The following is an 18,526-nucleotide window of genomic DNA, read 5'->3' on the forward strand; positions in this document are numbered from 1 at the left end:
TGATAAGAAAAGAATTCACATTGAAGTTCAAATGACTTCAGTATCTGCTTGGTCACCACTAAACAAATCTGTTTTCCAGACTTCCCAGTATATCACCCAGGAAGAGTCAAACTTCTTGTGGATTTATATAAATAACTGATTATACCTGGGGTAATGGAGTTATTCTAGCAAATCTCAATAGTTCTCAATAAATTATTAAAAATACTAGTGCAAGTTCTTTGTGGAATCTTGTTTGTAAGTGTAAGGACATGAATCATTCATTCTCAGATTTAGTTAGCACTTGATGGGGGCAGTAATGGAAGTCTCTGGAAGGCATTTCAGAAACCCTCATTGTTTTCTGTCAGTTCTATCTTGTGACACATCAGTGTTATGGGTTGAGCTTAGTATAAACAAAACACCTGTTGCTATGAAAAGTGTATCTGTGTTGACTGGAATGGGAGGTCTTTGCAATCACAACAGTATCTGAGTTATTTGTAGAACTGAGTTGTAAGCTGTTCTGTTCATTAGGCTTGTCCACCTTTGTTACAGTCTCTTAATTACTCACCATTCATCACTTTTACATGATTATTCTGTGATGATTTAGTCTTCAAAATATTCAACGTGTTCCCTTCCTTCCTTCCTTCCTGTCTGTCTGTCTTCCTTTTCTTTCTTTTTTTTTTTTTGTGTGTTTTCTTTGTGCTAGTCCTGGGGCTTGAACTCAGGGCCTGAGTGTTGTCCCTGAGCTTCTTTTGCACAAGGCTAGTACTCTACTACTTGAGCCAAAGTTCCACTTCTGGCTTTTTTGGTAGTTAATTGGAGATAAATGTATTACAGACTTTCCTGCCCAGGCTGGCTTTGATCTGTGATCCTCAGATCTCAGCTTCCTGAGTAGCTAAGATTACAGGCATGAACCGTTACTAGCGCCAAGCTTAACATCTTATTTTTTAATATAATTTTATAGTTATTATTAAGGTGTTGTACAGAGGGGTTACCATTTCACAATCCAGGTAATGCGTACTTTTCTCTTTTGGACAATATCATCTCTTACTTCCCTTTCTCCTAGCTTCCCCCTCCTGCCCCTGTCAACATGTTCTTTTAACAAGGATTTTCTACCTATGTTAGTGTTAGTGTTTTACTTTATATTTTTCCATGAAAAATTTTCATGCCTAGAAAATGCATTTTCAGTATTAAGATGGCTTGTTCTACAGTTATTCAGAAGATCTGGTAATGGAGATCAATTAACAAATTACTGAGAAAGAAAAAGAACTGAGCCTTTCATCACATTGATCCAATTATTAGGCATCTCTAAAGAATTATGTGATCTCAAGTAGCCACTCTACTTGTCTTCACCCATAATTTAACTTAATTTTACCCATCTTTTCCTTTTTCAATTGGTTCCATTAGTTATCTCTCTGATGTTCCACACTTCTGTTCTTTCCTTTGATTAAGAAATGGGTCCCTCTCCACAGTATAACCCCTGCTTTCACTGTATTTGATGTCGGTATAATTTGTGGAGGGGAAGGGGAAAAACAAATAGTTTAAATAGGGATACAGGTGGACCCATTGCAACAATGAGATGTACATGTCATTATGTCAAAAACGAACTTTACAACTTTGGGCGGGGGGGGGGGTGGAGGAGGGAGGATTGGGTAGGGGGCTGGGAGGGAGGATGGAAAACGAAAATAAATAAATAAATAAATTTTTAAAAAAAGATGCTAAAGATTAAAAAAAAAAAAAGAAGAAGAAATGGGACTTTGACTGAAGAGTTAGAACACTAGCCTTGAGCAAAAAAGCTCAAGGACCGTGCCCAGTCCCTGAGTTCAAGCCCCAGGACAGGTACCAAAAAATATAGAAAAAGTTGTTTAATTTTTTTTATTTCTATATTGTGGACTCAAAAGTTTCCTTCCTTTGATAAATCTCTTCCCAAGATGTTCATATGGTAGGAATCTTAAACTTTTAATTTTTTTGATACAATGGTCTGATCAGAGATAACACTCTTCCTGCCATTTAAGTTATGCCCAATCCTTATGATTTCAGTTTGTTTTTCACATAGAATGCTTGACTTTTGTACATACAGGTGTTGGACATTCCTCCTACCTCCCTGCTGAGTAGCTAGCATTATAGGCACGCACCGCCATGCTTGGTCAACAACTTTTTTTTTTTTTTGATAAAAATGTATCTTCTAAAGAATTCCAAGTTGTTCCAAAAAGCTCTGATTGCCCTCTAGACTTGCTTCATATTTTTTATGATTGGATTTCCTTTCATCATTTCCTTAGAGTTCATTTTGTTTTGGTTTTTAATCTTGATTTTCTGTTTTAAGTTCCCAGGATCCTCTTTGATTTAACCTTGGATTGTGTGCTTTGTTGTAAGTTGGAAATTATCTTTCTTCATAGTTTCCAAATGACTTATATTTTATAGTGTCCAGTCATTTTCTTTTGGGAAATCTGAACCATTCTGATTCTTGGTCATTTGTATAAATTATAGTTTTTCTTGAAATTATTGAATTCTCTCTCTAATCCTGTGTTTAGAAATTTCACAATTTTATAAGAATGCAATTGTTGTTTATATAGTAGTTTTTCAAAATGGAAACTTTTCACTTATGAGAAATTTTTGAATTATTCATTTGATTTCCTTTTATTCATTTTGTCTTGTTCTTTATCCAGCTCCTCCTTTTGAAATGGTACATAATATGGACTGGTTCTTACATTATAAAGTCTGTTTGCTGTTTTCTGTCTTGGGTTTAGATTTTTTATTTTTGGATATATAGAATGTATAGTTATATTGGAATTTATAGTTCAATTGTCTATGGAATTTGTAGTTGCTATTGTCTACTGTCATTTTCAATATTTTAAGAATATTTTGAAAAAATCTGTAACATTGTATTCTGGGGATATAATGTCTCTCCATATTTTATTAACGGTATTGTTCATATTTTTACTTTTTTCTATGTGTTGCCAGTCCTCAGACTGAACACAGGTCCTTGGTGCAGTCCCTAAGCCTTTTATACTTGTAGCTAGTGCTCTACCATTTGAGCCAATGCTCCATCATTTGAGCCAAGACTGTACTTTCAACATTTGGTGGTTCATTGGAGATCAGAGTCTCACAGACTTTCCTGACTTCGAACTATGATCCTCAGATCTCACCCACCTGAATAGCTAGGATTATAGGTGGGAGCCACTGGTGCCTGGCTATTTTTTTTAAAACTTTTTAATTGAAAGTTCTTTCAATATTTCTTTCTTCCAAGTTGTTTTTTAGAATTTTTTTTCATTCTGGTCTTTTTTGATAATTAAATGTTTTTCTTCAAATGTTGATTATTTGCATTTGAGTGGCTCACTTAAAAAACAGTACTCTGTATGAGTGGGTTTTATGGTCATGGTTTTCATTGTGTGGTCATAGTCTTCATTGTAAGATAATCTGACTGGTTATGTTTTGGGAAGGGGAGGGGCTGTCTTATTTCAGAATATATAGGGTTTATTTTTGTCCTTATTTGGCTGTATTTAGCCTAAAAAGAGCCAGTATTTGGATCTAATATCTGACCTGTACCCTTTTTTTATTTTAATACATTTTTATTGTAAAAATACTGTACAGAGAGGTTACAGTTACATGAGCAAGGTAATGAGTACATTTCCTTATCAAGCATTGTTGCCTCCTCCTTTGTTTTCCCCTACCATCCCTTCCCTCCCACCTCCACAACTATTACCCACCCCCCCCACCCCCACCTAAATTGTAAAAGTTCATTTTCAACATAGTGTCTTGTACATCTCATTGTTACAATAGGTCAATCTGTATCCCTATTTAAGCATTTTGTTTTTTCCCTTCCCCTCCCCAAATTAGAGAAGTGTATATACAAGATTCAGGTCACTGACATCAAATACAGTGAAAACAGGAGTTATACTGTCGGGGAGGAACATACAAAGAAACAAAAAATCACATGGTACATTATAAATATGTTAGAGTCAATTGACCTCTACGCTTTTATCTTTCCTTTTTATTAATTTCTAATAAGGTTTAATGTCTGTGTAGTTTGTTGTATTCTTTTATTTTTTCTTTTTCTCCCTTTTCTCACCTTTCTTACCTGTCCTTCTGTCCTTCCTTTTTGTCTTGTCTTCCTTTTTTCTTTCCTTTTTTCCTTCCTTCTTTCTTTGAGATCAAACACAGGGCCTGGCACATGTTAGACAATTTCCCTTCTCATGAGATTTATACTCAGCCCTTATAGTGTATTTTGAAGAAGGTTAACATCTAAACAGATTTTCTTCACTTTAAATTATTGAAAATGTTTTCTTTAAACAGAAATTTCCTTCCAGCACACTGATAGTTTTCTTTCTTCATTGACGTGTTTGTACACCAAAAGGAATGTGTAGTGTCTAGTAGGTGCTCAGAAAATAACCATTGATTGCTGAATTCACATCTTTTTTGAAGTATTGGGCTTTCTGAGCAATCTGTAATAGGCTGGAGATGAAAATTGTGTTTCCTAACTCCCATCCTATGCTGGGGTGCCCAGGTGTGAACACCTTAGCTTTGATAAAGGAAGACATAGAAATGAAAACTCCGTTCAATCTTGAAAGACAGGTTTCCTGTTTATGGAAATTTTGGGGGGCAAAGATATATTTCTTTCTACTTGGGATCTGGAATGATTATTGAGGGGAACCAACCATAAATTGACCTGGAAAGGACAATAGAAAAAAATTGTATGGTGAACGTAACTGCTCAGCTTATGAACACTGGGTGTGTTTGTATGAGGATCATAGCACTCTGCATCATGATTCAAACATACAGTCTGCTGACTGTGTATTTTTAAGGTCTCCTGGAGACCTTCCCATCTGTTCCCTTCTGCTGACTGGGTCTTTTTATACTTAGAATAGAGCACTATCCCCCAAGGGGACACCACAGCTGTCTCTTTCCATCCTCACTAACTTTCGTCTCTCTTTGCTTGGCTTCTACTCACCAGTTCTTCATCATTGGAGTAGAAATGAGAATAGGAGTATACTAGTGCTAAACTGGCCTATTTGGAAGAGCTGGCTGTTATCCAAAGGGGTTCAGCCATTGGAATGGACATTTTGTTCCATGATATTGCTGGTATCCTTCATTTTAGCATGTAAGCATCCATCTTGGCTTCCATTCTTAGGGAGGGATCACTGGGGTGGGATTCACTGACAGGAGGAAAAAGAAAACAAGAGAATAGTAGTTCTAAGGTTTGTTTCCCTTCAGTAAGGATGAGGTACCACCTGTAAAGATAATTGTCCAGAAAAACTGAATTCATGATAACAAGGTGATTCCATGTTGACTTAATCATCAGCAGATGGGGAAAGAAAAGGGAGTTGTTTTAGGAACTAGGAGTATTTTCTAATTAGAAATATGGTATCTGGAAATATTTAAGCCAACACCAGTTATTCACTAGGCATGGAGAAAAAAATAACTTATCCAGTTGCATAGCTATATCATATATTTAGGCCAGAAAGTATAGCTTGTAAAATACAAAAATTTTAAACCCAATTTAATACATGCTTGTAATTTCTTACAGCAAGATAATATGAAGAATTTACAAATTAAAAAATATGAACAAACTATTTCTTTACCTTTTAATTCAGCCTTTTAAAATAATTATAATTAAATTCTTACTGTGTGTGCCCTTTGGAGCGCAGAAAGAAAAAATTGCTGATTCACTTTCAAAAGAAAGCTGCTATTAGTATTTGGCATATTTTCTTCTAACTTTGTTCTCTTTGTGTATGTTTTTGGCTTTGTGTGTCAGTCACAGGCATGTTTGTTTGCTTTTAGTGGACTTTTTTAGACTTCAATTGGAACTCACTGTGGTTACATTCTGATAAAGCAAGTCTGTGAATTATTCTTTTCTTGTCATGAGGTTGAATAAGCAGTGCCGTAGTTCTCGACTTGAATAAATTCTCTACGTGCTTTTAACATAAAACACTGTTCAGATTAGAACGTGAATAGTCCTTAGAGCAGAAGAAGTGTGAGAATATATTTCACAGCCATTAAAAACATCAGATCTAAAAGAAAAAAAATGTTGAGCATAGAAGTGACTTGCATAACAAAGACAAAAGTTTTAAGTTTCTTGCCATAGGAAACCATTTCTTAATTGTCCCAAACAGAAGACTGATATCTAGTATTATTTATTGAGTCTGACACATTGCATGCCATATGAAATGCAAGTCTCTGGAATCCCAACCCAACTCCATCAGATCTATGTATGAAGAAGCCCTCTTCTGGCTTTACTATCTATGTGTAGATCTAACAAGACTTTATCCAGGGTTCCAACTGTATCTTATAGTGTCAGCAAGCTTGGTTTCTCCTGAATCCTCTTTCCTTGGCTTATAGGTAGCTCCCTTCCCCCGCCTTTTTTCTTTTTTTTTTTTTACTCCTGTGCATGTACATCCCTGGTATTTTCTTTTCTTTTTTTTTCTTGAACTCTGGGCCTGGGTGCTGTCCCTGAGCTCTACGGCTCAAGGCTAGTGCTCTACCGCTAGTGCTCTTCCGGTTTTCTGGTGGTTAATTGGAAAGTCCCTTCACAGACTTTCCTGCCTGGGCTGGCTTTGAACCTTGGTCCTTAGATCTCAGCCTCCTTAGTAGCTTAGCTAGGATCAGAGGCGTGAGCCACCAGTGCCCTCTCTTCTTTCTTTTAGGAACCTCAGCCATATTGGATTAGTGAGCCACCCTTTTGACTTCATTTAACCTCAGTTATCTCTTTAAAGACCTTACCTCCAACTTATTTATGATAGAGGGTAGGCTTTAACATATGAATTGGTAGGGGACACAATTGAGTCCATAACAAATGCTTATGCGTTGATTCTCTGATGATAGCTAGGATTCTATTAACTGGAAAAATGTGGGGATATGCTTTCACTGAACACCTTGCATAGAGTTTCAGGCTTTAAAGGACCCTGTTTCGCAGAACCGTTAAGCTGAAGCAGCCTTGTAGAGGGAAAACAGATACCAGACAGAAGATTAGGTCACTATCTGTGAAAGGAAGAGCATCCCATCCCCATTGGTGCACATTCAGTCATTCAGTAGTGGTTTTTAAAAATTATCTTTAAGAAGTTGTACAAACCGTATACCAAAGCTGTAAGGAAACGCCCATCTCCCAGACCTAATCTCCATCTTCGATGGCAGCGCCTGCGCAGTCGGTGAGGCACCTCCCACTTCCAGCCCCCGATATAAAAGGGGCCTCCCCGGAGCCAGACGGTGCCATCGTCTCCCCTTCCCCATGAGAACTTGGCCTTGTCAGCTCTGCTGGAAATAAATCTTTTCTTCTACTTGACTCCTGTCTGCATGGTTTTTTGGGTTGCTTTCTGCCTAGGTTATAGTTTTCCCTTCAAAAGCAGTTTATGAACACAATCCATCTATCCAGTCATCTTTCACTGGGTGTAGTACAGGAGTCAGGCACTGTTCAAGGTCCTTGCTCTCATGACTTACAGGTTTTCTTGGAGTCAGACAATAAACACACATGTTGTTTAGTATCAGAGAATACCAAGTGACATGAGGTCCAAGGAGAATGATGGAGTCCAGTTTACGTGAGAAATGTCTTAGATTATCTAGGGACTGTCCTCACTGATGTGCGGAGTGGAAATTTGAAAGACCAGGATTCTGCCATTCAAATTGGAAGCACAGGGTCCAGTCTCTAACTCTGCCTTAATTTAGGGTCCACTCCTCTTACAGCAGCTGCTTCTTCTATAGTCACTTCTGTCCATAGGATGAGAATTCCAGCTTTTCTCTGTGCTACCTGTGGTGAGTGTAGACTATTTCCTTGCTTCGGATGTTTTTGTCTTTTCTTTTTTGAAGGCTCTATCTACATCTTGCATTCAAAAGGGCAAGATCCATCAATTCATATGTCTGTTTCTCTAAACTAATTGGCATTAGTGGAGTTTAATCACTGTGGTCTTGAACCTGAATTAAACAATCATTTTTTGGCATTGTGTATGGGCAGAGGGGGGAGGAAGTGAGGGGTGGGAGCGGTCAGCACTGGTGGCTTTGGTGTTGCAAATGCATAAACAAATTTCATCATGTGTGCGTGTTTCTGTAACCAAGTAAGCTGTGGCTCAGGAGGATCCTGAGGGACTCCAAGCAGTGGGATGGGAAGACTTTTAGAAACTGAGGCCTGAGATGCAGTCATGGTCCTTTTTATTGTGTGGGTTATAGGGCTTGGACTCAGGGCCTGGGTGCTGTCCCTGAGCTTTCTTGCTCAAGGCTAGCACCCTAATGCTTTGAGCTTCAGTACCACTTCCAGTTTTCTGGTGATTAATTGGAGATAAGTCTTATGGACTTCCCTGACTGGGCTGGCTTTGAACTTTGATCCTCAGATCTCAGCCTCTTGATTAGCTAGGATTACAGGCATGAGCCACCAGTGCCTAGCCAGCACTCATTATCCTGCTGATGAAGAACAAAATCCTATTAGTATCTACTGAATCATATGCAGAACTGGTACCCAGTCCCACTTCTAACCTCATCTACTACCAGCTCCCATGTCTTCTGTGCCCCTTGCCTACCCATGCCTTTCCGTCCTTTGCTTCACCCGTGAGATTCCAGTCACAAGGATGGTTCTTCCAGGCAGATTCCAATGTGTTCTCAGGAAAGGCTTTTCTCGACCCTAACCTCTAGGGGGAGTGACCAGTTCCTCAGACTACTCCACACACACAAGCCGTCCAGTGCTCTGTGCACCTTTTCAGGCTGCAGCTAGCAAACCATTTCTAATGTTCTGTTTGATTGTCTTCCCTGCTATATAGGGTAGGGATCTGCCTCCTGAGAACATGTTGTTGGCTCTGAACTGTTGTCGTATAGGATCCAGGGGCCTCTCCCTCCTTATCATGGAAGATGATGCATAGATTGTACAGTGAGGAATGCTGGAAGAAAAATGGAGTAAGTCATGCTCCCTCACTGGAATTTCTGGGGGAGGAGGGGCTGGCAGTGAACTTTCAAAGACTATGATTCATTTGGTTCAGTGTATTTGTGTATCCTCGAGATCATATACACCTGTGCAACTGTAAGCGACCCTGCAACTAATCTTGCAGTTATGATCACATGTGCTGCCTTATCACCTTACATGGCCAGACTCTGCTTGTAGCTAGTGGGCGTTGAGAGCATGTGTCTCTACTGGGCAGGGTGCTGCTGCTGCTGCTGCTGCTGAGCTGATAGATGGACTGAGGCAGCCCCTGTCAGCCTGTGAATAAAGCATGACCACCACTTTTCCTGGGCCTCACATTTTCTTTCACCTGCCCAAATAGAATCACACTTCCATCTTCCTGGAGAGAACCTACCACTACATCAACATTCCTAATATGGCTGGCACTAGGAAGGCTGAAGGTTAAAGGCTTCCTCTGGTGTCAGTTATTAGTGGAATTAACCACAGGTAGAAAAGCCAGATGATGGTGGACTGCAACCTGGGTGAGAGGCGGGAATCGGCTATGTCAGGTGGACAGTGCTCTTGGGAGCGGAGGGACACATTGTTTGCATGAGCAGACTCTGTAGGCTGACTGCTGGTTTGAGGAAAGTTACTTTTGTGTCTCAGTTTGTTCATCCTAGTATTTCTATTTACAAGAATTTAAATGTTCTTGGTATATGTATTCACTACTGATATGTTATACAAATTATGTTGGAGTATGAAAAATACCAGAGAAAGCATTTATTTTTCTCGTTTAAAGTCTTCTGGTTATCTGGGTATGGCTCTGGGCTCTGGTAGTGTCAGTTATGCTTTATGTGCCCCATTTGTGGCATTCAGGTTAGAAGGTTGCCTGTTTCCTAGGTATCACTTCCTCTGGCTGTCATAAGTGCACAAGAGACTGAACTAAACTTCATACAACTTGTCCACTCATATCCATTGGCCAACTAAATGCCCAAGGCCAATCTCATTGTATATAAACCATACTCTATCCCAAGGAATCAAGCAGTAATTCAATGTACTGGAGCTTGTGAGTAGTTTAGAGTGATGCCGAAATAGGTCTTTTTATACTTGAAATAATAACACACTTGCGGCAGTCCTGTTTGGAATTGGGAAAGGAAGCAAACCATTTAAAAAACGAGCAGGAAAGTTAAGGGAAGATTACTGCTTAAGGCAAGATGTGAGCATGTTAATAAACTTAAGGGCTGCTTGAAGATACAAGACAGAGTAAAGCACAAGAGAGGCCACTTCTTCCTCTTGGTTTTTAATAGCAGCAGCAACAGCAGCCAAGGAAGCAAGTGGTTGGATTGATAGACTTTGATCTGCGTCTTGTGTTCTTGATATCTCCCTGCTCCTCCCAAATCTTAAGGAGAGACTTAAGTTGTAACAGTTGGTGTTTACAATGTTTTAATCGCCATCATATTGAGAAGTGACTGGAAGCATCTTTAGACATAATTTATACCACCATAAAATGGATTGCTAATCTTTCAGAGTGGCTTCTTTAGAATTTTGCTATTTGTTTTTGTATACCAGCCAAGAAGATACAGACCGATGGTGAAGCTTGTAGAATATTTTAGAAGCATCATCTGATTTACAAAGCTGAGTTGAAATATAAATCCTTTTTAAATGCACACTCATGCTCTCTGCTGTTTGCTTGTGGTTTTGCTTCTTTAGTTATCTCTTAGAGCAGTGTGCATGCATGTAAGGAAACCACAGGAAGCAGGCCCACCAATACTCAGCTGCTGGACTCATGGAATGACTCTGAGGGCTTTGTTAGCTGTCATTGTTTAGCTTCTACCTGGGTCCAGGACTTACAGAATTGATGTGGTAGTGACTTAAAGTGATAACACATTGCCCTTACTTAATGTGGGTAGATGCTTAGGGTGTTCAGAATGAGGAATATAGGTATAAGACGGGGCCAGAGGCATTTGTTGCTGAACATGGTAATGGTAGGGCTCCAACTCAGGGCCTTGTTCATGCTAAGCACACGCACATGCTTTACCACAGAAATACACCCTCAGTCCCCCAGGCAGGAGATTTTTAATAGACAGACTACATCTTGAAGACTGCTCATTTATCAACACATTGAACATGAATACTGTTACTGTGTGTTTATTCATCCATATTACTGAAACAACATGAGCTAAGTTTCTGCTGGCTGGAAACATTTATCATTGCATAATTATTTAAAGGAAAAAATCCCCAACTTATGCTGATATCCCAAAGTCCATGACATCTAGGTTGTCCTTTTGTCTCATTTCCATGATTTCCTTCCCTCCCTCCCTCCCTCCCTCCCTCCCTCCCTCCCTCCCTTCCTTCCTTCCTTCCTTCCTTCCTTCCTTCCTTCCTTCCTTCCTTCCTTCCTTCCTTCCTTCGTTCCTTCCTTCTTACCTTTCCCTCCCTTCTCTTTTCCCTCTCCTTTACTCTCTCTGCCTCTCCTCCTTTCCCTTTCTCTCCACTCTGCTTCCCTTGATTCCCTCCATTTCCCACCCTGTCTCTTTCTCCATCCTCTTCCATTCCTTTTCTTCTTCTAGTATTGCACACTGAGCACAGGGCTTTGCACATACTCAACAAGTATTCTCCCATTGAACTACTCCCCTAGTTTCCTCTGTTCTTTCTTTCCATATGCTTTAGGTTCCAAATGACTTCTTTCTTAAAATGCTTCCACTTTTCTAAACTTCTTTTAACTTGGCTCTTTGGCTTGGACACCTTCTCGATCTACACATGGGAGCTTGACTACTTTATTGGACTTACCTGAAATATCATGTTCTTTTCAAGTATTTCCTGATTTTCTTGGCTTAAACACAATCATTCCTTTTCTCAATTTTGCAGCCCTTATTTTCTCCACAACTTTTATTCCCACCCTTTTCTCCTACACCACCTGCAATGTAACCATTGGTCAGCTTATTTTGGGTCAATAGCATAGAAGGACTCAGACTTTTAGCTTTATAGACTTTTTTTTTGCCAGTCCTGGGACTTGAACTCAGGGGCTGGGCACTGTTCCTGAGCTTCTTTTGCTCAAGGCTAGCACTCTGCCACTTCCAGCCTTTTCTGTTTATGTGGCATTGAGGAATTGAATCTAGGGTTTCATGCATGCTAGACAAGCACTTTACCACTAAGCCCAGCCCCTTTATAGACATATTGAAAGAAGGAAACACACACTGTGTTTAGCTTTTTCCTTCTGTTCAATTCGAAAGTCAGACATGCATATGTACTTACCATATCTTACCTAAATTCATAAAAGATACACAATTAACACCAAAAACATATCAGAATAAAGGACAGGGCTTTTTGCTGAAACCATTTTTGGTCAATGGAGCACTCCATGTGGGCTGGTTTCTCATTTTGTTGTAAACCAATGAAAGCCTCATTCTATGTTTCCTCTCTGGATAGACATTTGGGAGCCACTATTTTAGTAGACTGTGAGCTGTACCAGACCTGATTTACCTCTGAATCCCAATTTATCTCTATCCCCCTCAGAGAAAATCTTAGGTCTATAAAAGCTTGTAACAGGAAAATAACTGTGATTTGTGACACAGAAGCAACCAGGTTGGGGAATAGATTATTCAAAGACCTGACAGTTGTCTAAAATAACTAAACAGGAAGTCACTTGCTTTTACAAAACCCTGTCTGAAATGTGTATGAAAGAGCATTAGGCAGGTTACAAAGCCTGTTCAATTCTCAAAGGGCTAAAACTTTATATAAAGTCCCTAATGATGACATGATGGTTATTTTTTCCCCTAAAGCATAGATATGATTTAATGATTAGATCATTAAAGACAACTAAACAACTCTAAAAAATAGTTTTTAAAGGCAATTTCTGACCTCCAAGTTTAGTTTTCTCAGTTTTGTGTTTAACATTTTAAAAATAGAACAAAATCATTTTAACACTGAGGAGAAAAGCAGATAACTTTGAAGCTTGTGCTGTCTAGAACTTTCTCTGATGATGGAATTTGCACTGTCCAGTATGGTAGCCAGGAGTGCACAGGGCTACTGAAATGTGGCCAGTACAACGGAGGGACCAAAGTTTAATTGTATTTAAAAATAATTAAGTCGGTTGTTAGCCATTGTGAAACAACTTCAGTTTTCTTTTTCCCTTTGCCATTTTCATGATGGTGAACATCTGGAAGTCTTTTCCTCTAACATTTACTTTAGAGATGGAGATGGAAATGTTTCCATGTATGTTAATTCTGTGCTACTTGCTTTTTTCTTCTTGAAAGACCAGATTGTAACACATAAAGACTTTCTAAATGATTACAGCCACCTTTGTTTCATTAACTTAGCTTTCTGGAGGATGCAGTCCGCTTGTTAGTACAAAGTGTAAAACAGGTGCAAACAACTTACTTTATCTTCATTTGTAACCTTGTTTCACAATTCCTACCAAAGTTGTTTATATATTTGAAAAGCTCTTCTTGTTTAATTCTTCATGCGTCTCATTGAATTTCACTTTAGTTTGTCTTTTTCATTTAGGATTGCACTTTTCAAGGCTATACTATATTTTATCTTTTAATAGTACATGGCTAATATTTTATTAAATGTCTGTTGAATTGTTAGTGTCCAGTGTTCCGTCATGGTAGGAAAAAAAGCAATAGGTTGAAGATAGATGTTTAGTGTATATATGATGAATGTCTTCTGTTTTCAAAAATCTTATTTGTACGTTACTTATTAGTCTATGTTAATTGTACAAAGGGGTTTTGTTAGAGTATTTCAAAAATACAAATATTATATATCCATCACATTAAGCCTATATTGCTTTCTCTTTTCCCTGTTTCTCTCCCATTTTTTCAGCAGATTGTGGTGAAATACTTTGCACATCTTCATATATATATATATATATAGAGAGAGAGAGAGAGAGAGAAAGAGAGAGAGTCAATGTTTCAATATTGCCCACCTTCCATCATTCTCTTCCTCTCTTCCCCATCAGATATGATCCCATGATTATAGCCAAGTTTTCCCTTGTGTCTGTGTATATATCCTTGTGTGTGAAAGAGAGAGAGATGGGGAAGAGAAAAAGAGAGGGAAAGAGAGTTGTTTAATATGTATCTTCCTTTAACAACACATTGGCATTATAAGGGTCAAAAATAAGATAATATTACTATTGCCATTTTACAGAAAAGATATAACTTTCCTGTGTTTAAATATTTATACATGTGCATATATATATATATATATATATAGAGAGAGAGAGAGAGAGAGAGAGAGAGAGAGAGAGATGGTCAAGAAATTGATAGAGCTTAGACTTAAGTAGGTATGTTTTAAATGAAGAAGAAAGATATGAATGAAAACAAACCAGAAGTCATTTGTAAACCTATAAAGTATACCTATTATCTGTGTTCTGTTTTTTTACATTTTTGAAATTTATATAACAGCAAATGTGTTGTTCAGTTCCATCCATTATATTAAGATAATTTTGTATAACTCAAAGCAAAACTGTAGCAACATTTCTATTCTCAAGAGAGTTCCCCCTACTCTTTCTTATTAAACCTCTTCCCTATCCCCTTTGGTTCTGGGGTTTGAACTCAGGGCCTTACATTTGCTAGACAAGTACTTTACTTCTAGAGCCATGTCACAAGCCCTTTCTGCTTTAGGTTAGTTTTATGAAAACTGGGTCTGGTAGCCTTTGCAATCTGACTGTGGTCTTCCTACATATGCCTTCCACATCGCTGGTATTACAGATGTAAACCACCATGCCCAGCTTGTTTGTTGAGATGTCATCTTGTTAACTTTTTTCCATTTTGCTATTGAACCCACCCACTAAGAGTTTTTATTTGGTTATTTTACTTTTCAGTTCTAATATTTCTATTTGTTGTTCTTATGTCTTTTCTTTTTTCTGGCACTTTCTATTTCTTTGCAGAAGCCTTCAGGTTTTTTTATATATGTCAAATATAATTGCTCATTGAAGCATTTTTAGAATAGCTTCTTTAAAATCTTTGTCAGATAATTTAACATCATCTTAATGTTGGCATCTATTGATTATCTTTTTTCATTCAGTTTGTAAATCTTCTGGCTCTTGGTTATGGGTGATTTTTTTATTGAAACTTTGATATTTTCGTGTTATCAGACTCTGAAGTTTATGTAAAGCTTTCTATTTTTACAGAATTTTTTTGTAACATCACTTTTGCCATAAGATGGGTTAGCACTTACCTACTTAGATTTCTAAGAAATCTAAGGTATGTAGGATCTCAACATGATCTCAGTTGATGTGTGTGAGAGGCAGTCTCTTCATTATGGGTTGGTGCTTGTGGAAGTTCTCTCTACTCACCAAGCCTCCTTCTAACTCCATAAGGGGATGAAGGGCTCACTTCCTCTTACGGGAGATATTCTACTCCTGTCCTATCATCTCCATGTACATGTATGAGGTGAGGAGATAGCTAGTTGCCAATTGCTTCTCATAAACTTAGTCTCTGCTTGCTTTCCCAGGCACTGTATTGTTGGATGTATTAGTGGTGCCTTCCTGCAACAAATCTTTCAGGCTGGGTAGCCTTTGCTAGTATGGATGCTAGGTCACATTTTTTTTCCTATAATATTTCAAAAGAATGGTCACTAAAAGTTTCCCATCTTTCTAGCCTATTCCTTTCATGGTCTTTAGCTAGAGGGAGCAAGTTCTTTTGAGTTTTTGTTTGTTTGGTTTTGCCCAGGATTGTTTTTGTTTTTTTTTTTGTTTTTGTTTTCTATAAACATGGGGTGTTTTAAGTCAAAAGGGAGATCAAGGAACTCATGCCTTTAGCATTTCTCTAGTTCGACCTTAGGTCTTTAAGGGGTTCTGACTTCTCTTTACAATTGGGTATCTTTATATTTTTCTTTTTAAATTTTATTTTATTGTAAAGATGCTGTACAGAGGGGCTACAGCTCCATGAGTGAGACAATGAAACATTACTTGTCCAGCATTGTGATCCCTTCCCTTGGTGTTTTTCCCACTATCCCTAATCCCCCACCTCTCCCATTCCTCCCCACACCCCCACCTGCCTGAAGTTGTAAAGTTTGTTTCCAATATACTGTCTTGGGGATATCATTTTTGCAATGGGTTGTCCCGTGTCCTTGTTTCAAGGTTTTGTTATTCCCCTTTCCCTCCCCAGATTAGACAAATGAATATGCAAGATGCGGGATACAGAAATGAAGTAGAGTGACAGCAGGGGACATACCATAGGGAGAAGAACATACAAGGGAAACAAAAAAAATCACACAGTACAACAACAACAACAACAAGGAAAGACCTCTTGTGTCCATATCTTGGGGTTCATTTCATTTAACATCACCTTATATGGTCATATGAACAGAGATAGCTTTTATAGTGTCCATTTTTGTTTTTACTTAAATGGGATGAAGTGAGAAAAAGATCAGAGTAGCCCATATGTATAATTTGATAAAAAGTTGGTTCTAGATAGATACATACACATACACACAAATATACAGATATGTTTGGTCACAGGTTTGCAATATGAAATATGTTTTTTACATTCCATGGTAAATCATTTTTTAAAGTCAGCAATATGACATCACTCTCTCAATGTGATACCTGAATTTTCTGCCTGAAGCTTCACAAAATCTGAGTGCATCTCCCTATGTCATCATTATTGAATAAGAAGTGTTCCTGTGTGTGTGCCTTGGAGATTAGCCAAAACCTTTCCCTATACTAGTGATACTGAAATATATAAATTAAGCATTATCTTACTATCTACTCTATTTACATTGTCTAGTACAGATATCATAGGATGTGTGAATATTTGATGTGGTGATTATAGTTAAGTAGACTTTGGGGACTGGGATTCCCTTGTAACAAACTGTTTTACAAAGATGAAATTTTCTATGTAGACAAGCAAGCCAGAGTGAGTATAAATCATGTGGCTTGGGGGAGACAATGTCCTTTACACAGCTGCCTGTGGTCTGAACATCTGGCTGGATGGACACTCATCTGTTCCCAGCTTCACCACTGTTGCCAGGCCTACCATTAGGCAACTTGTGAGTACGTTTTGTGGATCTAGCACTTCAACCTTGTTATTTTTTCTCCTCTCTTTTCTGTAATGGAATGTCTTCTGTCTCCCTAGCCTCTTCATGTCTGGAATAGGGAAACCAACTGTTACCGGTTACTTAGACTTTCTGGGAAAAACAAGCTCACCATTTAATGATGCCGAATTACTTTGTGTACAGATTTGTATTTTAACCCTGTTGTTTTTGATAGGGCTAAAAAAAAGGAGTGCTCACTATAGTTTTATATTTGTAGCTTTATCATGTATATAGAAACAGCCATTTTGATAACCAAGGAGAAATTTGAAAAATCATGTTTCGTCTCCTCATAGCTTGACCCAAATGACAAAATTAAACACAATCGAGCTTACTTAAATTGCCCAGGCTTGGAGAAATGTGTGGTACCTAACACTACAGTATTAGCAAAGCCCATGAGCATCTCCTTGCTGATGTTTGGGAAAAGGAGATGAGTTCTTGTATCTCAGGACAAGGTGGTACTGAGTCCTACTTCAGTGAATGTTTTCTGTAAAGGACCAGATACCAAACATTTCAGCCTTTGCTGATCTCTCGGTCTGTTATAGACTGTTGTTATAGCACACAAGCTAGCATAGTCAATACATCAATAAATGAGCATGGTTGTGTTCTAATAAAATTTTATTTAAAGACCTTGAAATTTGAGTTTCATGTAATTCTCATGTGACACAACATATTTTACTTTTTTATCTCAGTTGCTTTAAAGTCACTATGCTTGGGTCATAATTCATGTGGAAACAGGGCAAGCTAGATTTGGTGGATGGGTCAAGTTTGCTGATCTCTGTCCCAGCAGGTGTTTGTTGGGTAGATACCCCATACCCAAGGAGACTGTGAACTCCCTTTGTATTAGCTAAGCAAAGCTTATTTCTGGTACACTTGATATAATTTCATTTCAAAAGCATCAATGATGTGATACTCATAAACACATTCCCATCATGCACCAATGTTTAAGAATGATGTAGACACTGTTCTGGACACCAAGAAAAGCCCCCTCCCGCTCTTTGTTCTTTTCTAGCTCTCTCTGCTCTCTGCTCTCTCTGCACTCTCTCTGCTCTTTTCTAGCTCTCTCTGCTCTTTTCTAGCTCTTTCTGAGCTCTTTCCTTCTCTTCTCTTTCCCAGCTCCCTTCTCTTTCCTAGCTCTCTTTCCCACCTTTCCCAGACGCTCTCTTTTCTAGCTCTTTTCTCCCTCTTTCCCAGCTCTCTCTTTTCCAGCTCTCCCAGCTCTTTTTCCCAGGCCTTTCCCCATTGCGTGGAGGACCAAGATGGCCTGGTGCCAGCCAGAACAATGAATAAACCTACCCCTTACCTGAAAAAAAAAAGAAAGAAAAGCCCCTTCCCCTGTGTTGAGTTAGAATTTTGCCTTTAGGTAAAGTTCATGTGCGTTGATTCTACCTCTGAGAACAGAATTTGGGGGTAAAGGATATCTTTTCTTTGTGACTATAGTACTTAATCAACTTCTGAATCTCAATTGGTGTTATAAGACCTCGACTAGAATATGTTCCTGGGATATCAATTTTATTTTCAATTGCTATTGGTTGAAGTTGAGCCATATATCGCTTTGCAGTGATTCATCAGAAAGTGACTGGTCTCATTCACAGTGGTTTCATAAGCAAGTGATTACTTTCTTCTCATAGTATCATGGCAAGAGAAAGGCAGTTAAGA

The 18,526-nt window shown here is 38.4% G+C and overlaps 1 protein-coding gene across 2 annotated transcripts in view; it reads left to right on the plus strand.

Moving 5' to 3' along the window:
* Samd12 (sterile alpha motif domain containing 12) overlaps positions 1–18,526 on the plus strand; it is a 385,200-nt gene that overhangs the window by 17,444 nt on the left and 349,230 nt on the right. Inside the window, exon 1 of one of the 2 annotated variants that reach the window (XM_042673116.1) lies at positions 8,787–8,847. The exons of the other annotated variant lie outside the window; for it this stretch is intronic. Coding sequence (XP_042529050.1) covers positions 8,829–8,847 — 19 coding nt within the window. The 5' untranslated portion in view covers positions 8,787–8,828. Of the gene's footprint in view, positions 1–8,786; positions 8,848–18,526 lie in introns of those variants that run through there. 2 annotated transcript variants of the gene reach the window in all.

Source organism: Dipodomys spectabilis, unplaced genomic scaffold (genome assembly GCF_019054845.1).
Source record: "Dipodomys spectabilis isolate Male_0828 unplaced genomic scaffold, ASM1905484v1 ptg000783l, whole genome shotgun sequence".
Lineage (NCBI taxonomy): Eukaryota > Metazoa > Chordata > Mammalia > Rodentia > Heteromyidae > Dipodomys > Dipodomys spectabilis.